The following is a 12,378-nucleotide window of genomic DNA, read 5'->3' as shown; positions in this document are numbered from 1 at the left end:
AAAAACTTGACAAAAAAAAATAAAAGTCTCTAACTCCCAATGTTCCTGTTTATTTTCCAAAGATATTGCAGTGTTCCTTTACTACAACCTTCGTTTAAACCAGCCATATGTAGTACTAGTAACTTTATAATTTGTCTAGGTTCTTCAACCCAGAATAGAATTGGCCTTGCATGGCCAGTTATCCGTATTATTTGTTTATTTCATTTTGGAGGACTAAGTTTGTTATAGAGAGGAGGGTAGATGAGCTATATTCTGATCGAGTTTCGCCATTTGATTTTGAGCCCGATTCATTATTATTGCGCTAGATTTAATCTACTAGTACATGTCTCGTCATATCTCACACCATATTATGATAAATCATTCTGCAGTCATATTATCGTTCTACTTCATTCATCCAAAGATTAAATGAACATTGCCCTCTTGCGATCGCAGAAACAAAATGCATGCCCTTTGCAGCAAGAGAGGCGCTCTATCTCCAGCGAATCCTGGCTCAGTAAACACATCTGAGGCTATTTATACAAATAATGGAGAGCCTATGCCCGCGACATAATGGGGTCGTATACGACTCTACTCCCATGATGCTACATTATTTTATTGACTTGCTCGCCAACCAGTTACGAACTGTTCGCGCCACTCAGAAACTTGAACTTGACACCTACAGCGAGACGTGACCATTTCACGTGCGCGAAGTTTTTCTTTCTTTTAGTCGATAGAATAGTCTCCTATGGTGTGTTTCGACTAGCTGCTGAGTGAAACAGGCGATTACTTGCTCTCGATTACTAGTTACCACCTGTTGTTTTTCGGTGTTCCGCCCATACAAGGCACGCAGCGCCTCGAGCCTCGATATTTACATGCGCTGGCACTCGCTCTGGCTACTGAACCATTACCAAAACACTGCGCTCGCCTACCACTTGCCGCGCCACTCGCACTCGCAGTTACCCGACTCGCCGCTCCCTAGTAGGCACTATTCGTGGTGTGCCAACGTCGACGGAAACGATCCCGTCAAGCTCCACTTGGAATTAACTGGAATTTCTCGGATAATTTTCGGATTTCATGACTCGTATTAAGTTCTGAAAATGGCGACGGTGAATGGGAACGGTATAGCAACCAATGGAAGTGTTTCAAGCGATGATAGTCCGGACGCCCGAGTCTCAACAGAGTATGATCGTAAGTAAATTCAGGCCCTAATCAATGAATGAGCGGATCTCTCCGCAAGTGTGGAGTCGAGTATATCACTGCCATGGCATGGGCGTCTACCGCGGGGCAGCTGTCATGCTATACACCCATTTACAACATGTACATAAAGACGCTGGTGGTAGTTGTATTTTTGGGCGACATGTGCCTGTTTTATGGAGTTTAGAACGTTGTTAGTTTAAGAGTTTTGAGACATTTTGGGACCGAGTTTTGAGACATTTAAACACCTATGAACTTCTCGGAATTATCCATCGATCTTGGGCTTTGCCTTGTTTGTATTTATAGATTAAGTTTAACTTGTTTTTAGCAAAAAGATCACAATTTATATAAAAAAGTATTTGCCTCTGGGCTCTGCCAGAGGCTCTAGCTAGCCTCTGGTAATGTGGTACCGGTATGTATACTTTCACAATTCTAGTTTCTGGCCCATCGGCATGAATTTTTAATCTCAGTATTCTAAGATTTCTAACAATAAAGACATATTAATTTACCAAAACCTAGAATCTAGGGGCCTAGGGCTCCATAATCTTTTTCTACTATTGAATTCTAGGTCATGAATTCTAAATTGATCAGGTTAGGGGCCTACAGATGTAAAAACTCTCTTCTATCTTCAGAAATCAAAGTCGTAGTTTGTCAAAAACGAGTAAAGAAAGTTGTTTCTTTTTATTAATGAAAAAAAGTGATGAATCTGAAGCTTAAACTAAAAAAAGATCTATGCCAGTTACAACTTTAAGCATTCAACCATGGAGTCATAGGGGAGAGCGGGGAGAAGTGGGACATTATTTCAAGTTCGCCGATTTTCTTCTGATATCTTTTTATAAAAGAGATGATTACATTTCCTTGCGGGCTTGCATGAAGGTTCATATGGTAGGTTACATAAAGAGCTATAAACTGGGGGTGGCACTGTTCTCAATTTTCTGCAGTTAATGAAAAGAAAAAACCTTATTTTGGGGGAGAAGTTGACCCACCCGTGGGTAAAGTGGGACAACGGCAAGGGAGAAATGGGACGGTGTTGGTAAAGTGGGGTAAAGTGTGACATCCTATAAACATGTCGGAAAAGTCAAAGTTTGAAGGCGTAATGAAACATTGGTAATGAAAACAGTCAAACATGCTTTAAAATGATCTTTATTTCAACAAAACAAGTTTGAACAACATGTTTGAAAATCTGAACTGTTTTACATGTAATGCTATTATGAGGGACAAATGGGACACGTTGTCCCAACTGTCCCTCACATGGCATATACATAGATATGTACAACTGCTCAGTAACCATGCAGGCATTTGTCAAAAACAAGTTATATTAGTTGCATATCAATAAGGCTCACCACCAGCTTCAATTGTGCCCTTGAAATCATGAATACAAAGACAACAGGGTAATTAACCTGATTTAAAAAAAAAATCATATTTGGGGGAAAATTTTCAATAGCAATTTATGCACACTTAGAATTTGCCGAACTGCATGGCTTTCTTAATGTGATGTATGGTTGCTAGGGACTTATTGTAGATATTAGCCAATCGCTGATTGGTTGAACAGTTTTTGATTCAGAGAACGTGTCCCACTTGACCCGCGTCCCAACTCACCCCGCTCTCCCCTACTCTCAGAGGCATACCAGCAATATCATACAATGTATGCAATATTGCAGTAAATCATTTGATCTAGTACATGCGTATCAAATTATAGTGTCACTTTGTCGAATTATTCTCAAATTAGCTGTCGTGAAAGGGAAATCCACCCTAAAAATCACTTTGTGAGAACAGGAGCAGAAAATTCTGATGAAAACTGAGAAAGTTTAATACCTGTATTTGGAGTTGTGATCAATCAGAAAATAGAAAACAAAATTGGCAATTTCATGATAGCACATGCAAGCCCCCCCCCCCACCCCCTCCACCACCATTTAATCTGTATTTTAAAACAAATAAACAAACAAAAAGCACGCACAAATGTTTATTTTCCCATGAAATAAATTTCCAACAGTCAGGTATGCACCCATAGAAATCATTGTAAAAAAAAAAATCTATGCAACCCCTGTTTGCAAAATAATCTGTTATCCATGATTAAGAATAAAGGAGAGATTTGGGGAAATTTTATGCAGAGGGCAAATAAAAGGTGAGTTCATATGCTGCTTCAAATCTGAGTTGCCAATTTGTGCTTGATGATCACAAATTCAAAGAATGATAACTTCGGAGTACTGATCAGAATTTGCTCAAACTTTCACTGTCTGGTGTACACTCTTTAATTCTACTCCTATTCTCACACTCTTACTTTCGGTGTGAACTTCATAATAATGGATTTAATTATATGACTGAATTTTACCTGTAAAGCAAGCATCTGTTTGTTATTCAACCCACTGTGGAAATATGGAGAAGATATAACTGTACATGTAATGCAGTTGAATCACTCTTCTTGTTCCTATAGTATTAAGTTTTGCCTCTCCATGGCGTGAATCAATTATGTAATTGTAATCTGTGATGAGGCATTGTCTTCAAGGTGATGGTCTCTCTAGAATGCGCATTGTCTTCAAGGTGATGGTCTGTCTAGAATGTGATAATCACTGAATTAAGGAAATGTTCTTGTACAATTTAAAACAATTGTATCTGGCATGCTACTTTATACAGTCACTGTGATAATCTGCTTTAGAATTCTGTAAAAGCTTGGGTCAGAAAAGCGTGTTACAATGTATACGTTTCATACAAAAGAGCGTTGGACAACAGTCCTTGCACCCCGTAATTCGCTTTTACTTTGATCTTAATCCTAACACACACAGACTCAAAAAGAGCTCAACTTTCAAGGAGTTTTTTAGTTTTTACCACAAATGAGTAGCTGGGTAAACTCTTGTTATGCCAGTGATATTAAAGAAGACCTATGACTTATCATGGTTTATGACACTATATCAAATGCACTGCATACCTAAATATTTTTCTCTTTGTATTTCAGGATTCCCACTTCTGATTGTGCTCTTTCCCTGTGCAACCTTATTGATTGATTTTTTTTTGTCTGTGTGTGTGTGTGTGCTTCAATTCATGCAACTCTTCTACTAAACTCTGCATGTTGTAGGAATGGACATACATTGTATAATGTGAATTCCACACAAATTAGCAAAGGAACAGGCGGTTGTTCACTTCTTGTCAAGCTTTCTGATGGCACACTATTGAGATGAATGCTTGATCTCCCGTCATTTCTCTTCCAGCTGACACTGAGGACATGCCCCAGAGGGCATCAGCGGACCAGATGGATGCTGACCGGCTGAAGAGCATTGCCTACCAATACCTCTGCCATCTGGAGGAGGCTAAGAAGTAAGTGGCTGGTTTGTATGTTTTCATAGTTTTCTGTAGGTTAACCTATTAAGGGGGGGGGGGGGGGGGGGAGGGGAAGTAATACAAGAACTGGTTGCTGTATACACTATTTCTTTAGGTAATCAATTTTTTTTTTTTAATTTGGACTTACTGCCAACTTATGATTGGTTAAATTCGTGATTGTGGAATACAGATACTGAATGGAGAAGTGTATGTGTGCACGTCACATTCAGTTCAGGATGAGAGTTAATATTTTCTTGTGTTTTTAAATTTGCGAATAGCACCTGACTCGTGAAATTTATGAAAAATAAAAACCTCACGAAATATTTACCGTATACAGTAGGCCTATGTGTGCTCCCCATATTTCGAACCCTCCCCCCAAAAAAATAAATAAATAAAATAAAAAATGTTTAAAAAAAAGATACAAGTATAGTGTCAATAGCTCCAAGCTAATGTTCATCCCTTCTGTGGTAAATTTTAGCCACAACCCCTTTTTTTTTACAGTCTCAAAGTGTGTGTCAATCAAATTTGTACTCAAGTGGCTACACCATTTGGCTAAGTGTAGTTCCAATTCATGAGCCTTCATTCATTCAACATCTCAAGAAAATAGAGTAAAATAAACCTGTAGGGAGCAGTCAGAGCCAGGCTGACAGCTAGGATTCTCTTTTGATATTTAATTGTAAAATATGCTGTTCCTTCATGAAATTTAGAAATGATATGTATTTTGATGGAAATCAATTTTGCAGTTGATCTACAGCGTAATGTGCTTTAATAGTATGAGCATTTTCTCCACATTTAAATCAAAATAGATTGTAGGATCCCAAATCTGTTGGTTTTACTATAAAACTTACAGGAGAAAAAAGATGATTATCACAACATGCTAGGCCTATATTAGATATGTTTATAGAATATTGGGAAAAATCTTACAGAGAGAGGAAGAGAGATGGAGAAAGAGATAGAGAGAAAAATACAGATCTTTAATTACAAAAAAACAAAAAACAAAACAAACCCAACCAAATCAAACACACATTTCAATTCTTCTTGTGGCTGATTAAGGCCAGTAAAACAGTACATTGAATGTTGCTTCAATCAAGAGCTTCTTTAAGTATTACCGTGTTATGGTATCAGAAAACTACAGTACTTGCCTGTTTCATTTATAGATTATTCCAATTCCATTTTTTTTCCAGTCAGTGTTGTCTATGTGTTTGAAAAAGAAAAAACACCTGTAAAAATGTAGTTTATTATATGTTATTGTCTGATACTGTCTCTTTCAGTTATATTTCTTCTATTTTTACCCACCTGAGAGATATGTTGTAAGGTATTGACAAAAATAGACAATGTAAAGATGAGTCAGGGGTGCCAGCTTTCGGCATTGTCAGGACGCATTCCTGAAAATAACTCTCTGTGACTAATCAAAGCTCAAGAAGGGTGCAAATTTGAGAGGAAGTCTCCTACTGACAAAGCCTGGAAAACAAAGTGTGAGAGACCTCCGACGCGACATGGAGAAGACGTTCCCGCCGCCACCGATTGATGTATGTGGGCACTGAATGACATGTGGCATGGAGGGCGGGAATTTTTTTTTTTTCATTCATTCCAGCAGTATGAATTCCTCGGTAGTTTGTATCTGTGCTGCAATTTATACAAACACAAGGCAGGGTTCTCCCTAATTTAGTGGAGACAGACAGCATTCACATAATTTTGACAAGGCTAGACTGAATTTACTGTATGTTGCCCGGTCATTTCTGTTACCTTTATATGCTTGTTGTCTTTGACCCAGTGACACAACACTTGCTCCTGCAACAATAGCTCTGGTCCGTATTTTCTCCAAGGGACGTAGGGTTACATACCTGCCAACTGTTCAGATTTAACCTGAATATTCAGATTTTTCACTGAAAGAATGTATGTATTCAGTGTGTTCTGATTTTTTTTTTTAATATCTGTTGATAGCTAAGTATATGAAATTTATAAGAGTTCAGATTTTTAGATAATTTTTCTTTGTTCAGATTTATTAAGCCTCGGGGTTGGTACGCTTGTAGGTATGGGGTTAGGGTTGTGATAGGGTTTTAGGTTTAGTTTGATGTGAGGATTATGATTAGGGTAAAGGTTATGTTTGTGTGTAGAATTTATGTTTGGTTTAGCATGCTGATATTTCATGGTCCAGCAATTGTTGCAGGGGCAAATGTCATGGAACCCTTTAATTCATCTTCTCAGTTGATTACTTTTACTGTTTTTTTTTTCTTCTTAAAAACAAACTATATAAGAACTTTCAAATGAAAGTCAATGTCCAGGAAGCTGAGGTTTTAATGCCAGTGAGCGATTTAAAAAAAAAGAGGCCAAGTGACATACAAACTTAAATCTCGACAGATTTTATCCGTCTGTTAACACCAACAAGTGTTACTTTGCAGTGGCGGATCCAGAGGGGGGCACACCGGGTGCGCACCCCCTCTTTATTTTTGGTTAAAACAAAAGAAATAAAAAGAAAAAATGGGGGAGGTGCGTGTGCCCCCCCCCCCCTTAATTTTCTAAAGGTGCCTCTCCGTCGCGGAATTCCTGGATCCGCCCCTGCTTTGTCTGCAAGGGCTACAGAGAGGAAGCACTTTAGAGACTAAAAGGGGGTTCTTAGTTTTGAATTGGAGCAGCTTAATCAATGTCTTTGAAGGTTGTATTCTGAAAGCCAACAATAATGGAGGGCAATTGTGCCATACATGCTCAAGTCAACTCATCAACATAATGTTTTGACAGTCTACCTTTGCATGGTGCAAATCATATAGCGACCAGTCCGCCTACTCAATGTGTTGTAGCATCACTCTCATTGCTTGGCTGATGAACGTTGGGGGGGGGGGGGGGGGGGGGGGTAATCTTCATGTGGTGATTAAACATTAACTGATTTTTTTTTTTTTTTTTTTTTTGTGGAGTATATGAACCAGGCATGTGTTGGCCAGCCCTGGGCACATCAAAGATTAAAGAGTCAGCTAGGATAAATGAGAGTATGAACACACTCATGCCTCTGAATGAGAAATGAGATAGAGAGACCGTTGTACGTGTAGGGGGTGTTTAATTGAGCGTTTCGGGGCATGCGCATACTGTAAGATTTGCAGTTTTATATTCAGGATACATCATCATGAGCATCGGAGGTAATGGCCATGAATGCTAATGAGGACTAATTTTCAAAGATTGCATGTCTGCTTGTTGGGGTAGTCTTTGCATGCAGACTGTGGTTTTAGCTTTCTTGAACCTACATATGCATCTCTGGCATACAAGCAGTAGTGCATATAGTGGAAGTTTAATGTCAATATTGTATGCAGTATATTTCTAATTCTATTTCATTTTCGTTCTCAAATTTATACACTCTTGTAAAATAGTTGATTTTAGATAAAACGGCACCCATTTGTAACAAATGAAAAATCTCATTTTTAAATGCAGAATCCAATAGAACAAATCTTTTCAGGAAGACACATCAGATTTTTTTTTTCAAGATTCATACTCAGCAAGGCAGGTTTGTAAATCCTGCACACTGCCACATAAATATTTTTATGTGAGTTTGATCGAGAATCAAAAAAAAAGAAAGAAAAAAAAAAAAGGATTGTCGAAATGTACAGATTATATGTCCTGCAAGTGCAAAGTGTCTGAACCATTTACACATTTCCCCCAAAGCCAAGCCCATCTTGTCATAAGATACCCACAGTCTACTGTGTGCCTCCATAATCAGGACACGTGTTAGCATCCTTAAGCACATATGGGTCCTCTTTGTTTGCAGCACGCCATGTGCATTCAAACAGACCTTGGGTACAAGGAAATAAAGCCAACTAAACTGTACAAGTGGTAGTTTTTAGCTACCTATTAGCAGTATGAAGCTACCAAGAACATTGACTTGGTAGCAGCCAGTAGTGAGTCAATTGGAGCATTAGGCAGGGATAATAATCCAGCATTTCTTTCACGCAATTTGTTCTCCTTTTTTTTCCCCCACAAACTTTAAATGTGTGGAAAATAAGTTGCATGACTTGTGTGAAATTTGAGGAGACGAAAATTTCTTCTTGAAACCCAGTATTGATTGGATTAAAGTGTTTTTTTTTTTGCCTTTTTAAGCGAATATTGAAACTCATTTTTGCAAAAGTTCGAGTTGTTGCGTCAGCAAAATAGAAGTGAAAAAAATGTCCACCTTGTTTGCAAAGAATTTACCGTATGGCAGATCACCTGATGGGTAAAGCATGTAAACCAGGGCTCAACACTAACCTTTTTTTTTCTCTCTCTCTCTCTAGTGGCCCATTCGAACCGCTGAAATCTGTGAGTTTGAAATTTTAGTTGCCCCTAAAAGACATGCAAGGGCCCAAAATAAAAGGAAATTATTATAAAAGTATTTGTAAGAATTGTAAATCTTAGGTGTCTATTTTGGGCACCAAACGATAACATTTTCGAAAGTTTGATGGCAAGGCTACAATCTTTAGTGGTCCCGGCCACAGGCAACCAGGCCACCTCTAATGTTGAGCCCTGCCTAAAAAGCTGTAGGCCATGTACAAAGTTATATAGCAAGGCTACAGAGCTGAACATTCGGACCACATAGATAGGAGGGGAAATCATTCTTCAGAGAGTCTAAAAGATTGTATATAATGTCTTATACACAGACATGTACACAGACATTTTCTAGAGCTCTCTTTGTCGATTAAAAAATTATACACTTGACTTGAAGTACCCCAAAGCTGAAACAGTGGCTATTGTGTCCAGGGCGGCACACTAACTCATTTTTTCTACTAATCCGACCTGTCTGTTGGTCCAGTAGGTACCCAGTTTTTCCATTTTTTACTGGTCGGGGACCACCAGACCAGTGCCAGTGTTGCTATATCATTGGAATACTGACAGATTGATGATGCATTCAAACGTATAAATTTGTGTTTTGCACATTAACACCAGAACAAATGACACAAACGTGAATTTTCTTGAAGCTGTAATCATATTTATAGCTTTGAAGCTTTTTTTTTTTAATGTTTCAGATTGCAATACTTCTGGCATTCCTTATGGGTAATATTTTCCATGTTTGTCACAATCAACTGAAAATATTTCAAACATATCTGAAGCATGCAATTTGCAGTGATATTAAAGTCGCCACTTTAGAGCAAAAATCAACAGTTTCTATGTTTTACCATACAATCCTTTCATTGTGTGTGTGTGTATTTGGCTCTGATGGGTGCGGCAATGGGTTTGAGGGTGGGATGGAAGAGTTGTGTGTATAGGCATCCAAACATGCCCCCCCCCCACCCCGCCCCGAAGGACATGGTGTATGAACGCAATTCAAACACTTCATTGCAAGAATCTATTCTTGTAAATGCTTTGTAATGGCCTAAATTATCGACAATGGTAGGTAATTCTTGTTTTGTGATCTGCAAAATGGCATGCACTGGATTTTCATTGTATTATCAATTGTGCATGAGGGGGTTCTGCACGAATAAATCGGAGTTAAACATGTCATCTGTTGTTCGCCCCCATACGAGTAAAATAATGATTTTACCAATAATGATGACATTCCATGCTAGTGAAAATAAAGTTCAATATTCATGGACCTTGTTCAGAATTTTTCATCACTTGGCCGTTACATCAAATACTGCATGATTTGAGAGTTCTACATAAAGGTTGTGACTGATGATAATGAACCACAAACTATACAATTAGTGCAAGTCTTTCTGTTAGCACTACAACTTGTGTGAAAACCCCCAAACAATATGAGCATTTAATGTAGTTTTCTCCTGCCAAATACCACACAAATACATTGGCACAGAATTGTTCAAAAGAGTTATCAAAAAGATGATCGAGCAATTACATTACCTTGTTTGTTTTGTACTGGGAATGAAGACTTTCAGGAAATGCTTGAACAGTGGCAAACCTTGATAATCAGCAGTGTGGGTGTTTTGTATTCATTATAAATGTTGTAACAATGACCAAACTTTCTCAAATCATTCTTAAAAGTGGAAGAAGAACTGAACAGCACAGATTGTGTCAAAAACATGATCCAGCAATACATAGGTGTGATGTACATTGCTGTAACTATTTAGTAGTTTACCCAAGCCCTTAGCTTCCCAAACTGCATTGCCTTCACTGTATCTGTGTTTCACGAAGTTGTGAAGTACTCGCAGTTTGACAACACACATACACAATTGTAGTTATAGACTTAAACTCACTGCAAAATGATCACAAAAAAAAAAGAACAAACAAAATGCACTGTATCTGTGGCGGATTGGGGGGGGGGTGCCCCTCCTTACTTTTTGTTAAAACATAAGAAATAAAAAGAAAATGGGGGGGGGGGGTATGTGCACCCCCTTGAAGTTTGTAAAGGCGCCTCCCCTTTAATGGAATTCCTGGATCTGCCCCTGTGTATGTACAAGAATGAGTATCCTTACTTGTGTAGTAATATCATTTTTTTGCCTACAGATTTCCATGTGCTAGGGGCATTCAGCAGCTAAAAATTATGTGTGAGGGAAATTCCTAGGGAATTTAATGTGACACAAAAGTAGATGCTAGAAAAGTTGTCATGAAATTGTTGAAATACTGGGAAAACTTCCTTGTTTCTTTAATATTGGACCCAACCCTGATCTTTTTTGCTTTAAATCCTTGTTTGTTACCCAGAGAAAGACCAAAATACTCAGAAAAGTGTTTATTTGAGATGAATGATTTTTAGCCTAATCTGTCTTGTAAGATAAGAAGTAGTATAAATCAGTTATGTACTCTAAAAAACCATGAAGGCCTAGACCTAATGTACATTGCATATTAATGTGCCCTTTTCCTTGCTGTACTAGTATGTGTGTCCTTAAAAAGTGAAAGTTTGAATACACACAGCGTTTGAAAGAAGAAAAAATAATCAAATAAAGTATGTCAAGCATTCTAACAAAGAAAATTTATTTGAAGTGTTCTGAAAATTAAACATACAGTGTAATTTGAAAGAAAAAAAAATCAAAGATATAGGCCTAAAGTATGTCAAGCATTCTAACAAAGAAAATTTATTTGAAGTGTTTTGAAAATGAAACATACAGTGTACATACATGTAGAAAACATTGTAGGCCTACATACATGTATGGACATGTACAGGCTGTACCACCATCATTCAGGCTGACATGTAATCCCAGCTATCACAAACAGCTGTTGCAAGTTGCCATCAGAATACCCACCTCTTATGACAGCTGATACTCAATAGAGGTGTAACTTTTTTGACATTTGCCTGATTTAGCTCAAACGTTTCACAGATGCTTCAATTCGTGTTTCATCTCTACAAAAGCTGTCATTCTCAAGAATTTGTTCCTCCAGGTATTGAAATTTTCTGTTGAACCAGGGAGGTGAGAGGAAAAGGAGTGGGCACTGGATTAGTGTCTTTTGAACCATCCTCGGAGCCGCACTCCCCAAGAGACCACTCCACTAACTAGATTACTGCCGCTTGGCCGCACAGTGCACATGCGCAATCCTGTCAACAGGCTGGTGGGTCTCACCCCTCCCTGGCCAGAACCTGGATTACTCCACGTGGTACTGGATGGGTGGTGTATACTGGTGCATAACTGGTGCATTACCCATTGCTGTGCCTGCAAACAACACTGGTGCATTGTGATGTGCAGTGAACTGGTTGCATGGTCACATTTTGAATTTTGCAGCTAGTATTCAAGGTATTATAATTTATGTGCATTTACATGTCCATGTACTATAAGATTTCTTGGGAACAAATGTACTTTGCATGCTATTATGGTGAAATAACTTTTACATGAAATGGAAACAAATTAACACAGACTTAAAAACATTTAATAATAATGATTAGCAGCACCAATAATAATATACTGATTGAAAGAATGTGAAGGAAACATGAACAGCTGAGTAGTGGAACACAGGCCCTAATAATGTCTGATGATAATAATTTTAATA

At 38.2% G+C, this 12,378-nt stretch overlaps 1 protein-coding gene across 1 annotated transcript in view; it reads left to right on the top strand.

Moving 5' to 3' along the window:
- Window positions 1–971: 971 nt before the first annotated feature.
- Window positions 972–12,378, top strand: part of LOC139732332 (ras GTPase-activating-like protein IQGAP1) — a 123,236-nt gene continuing 111,829 nt past the window's right edge. The window contains exons 1-2 of the mRNA XM_071643198.1: window positions 972–1,167; window positions 4,380–4,485. Of these exons, the coding sequence (XP_071499299.1) occupies window positions 1,077–1,167; window positions 4,380–4,485 (197 nt within the window). The 5' untranslated portion in view covers window positions 972–1,076. The remainder of the gene's footprint in view (window positions 1,168–4,379; window positions 4,486–12,378) is intronic.

This window comes from Diadema antillarum, unplaced genomic scaffold (genome assembly GCF_040938485.1).
Source record: "Diadema antillarum isolate AM-2024a unplaced genomic scaffold, OU_Dant_1.0 seq00000413_RagTag, whole genome shotgun sequence".
Lineage (NCBI taxonomy): Eukaryota > Metazoa > Echinodermata > Echinoidea > Diadematoida > Diadematidae > Diadema > Diadema antillarum.
This window is presented reverse-complemented; position numbering and strand designations above follow the sequence as displayed.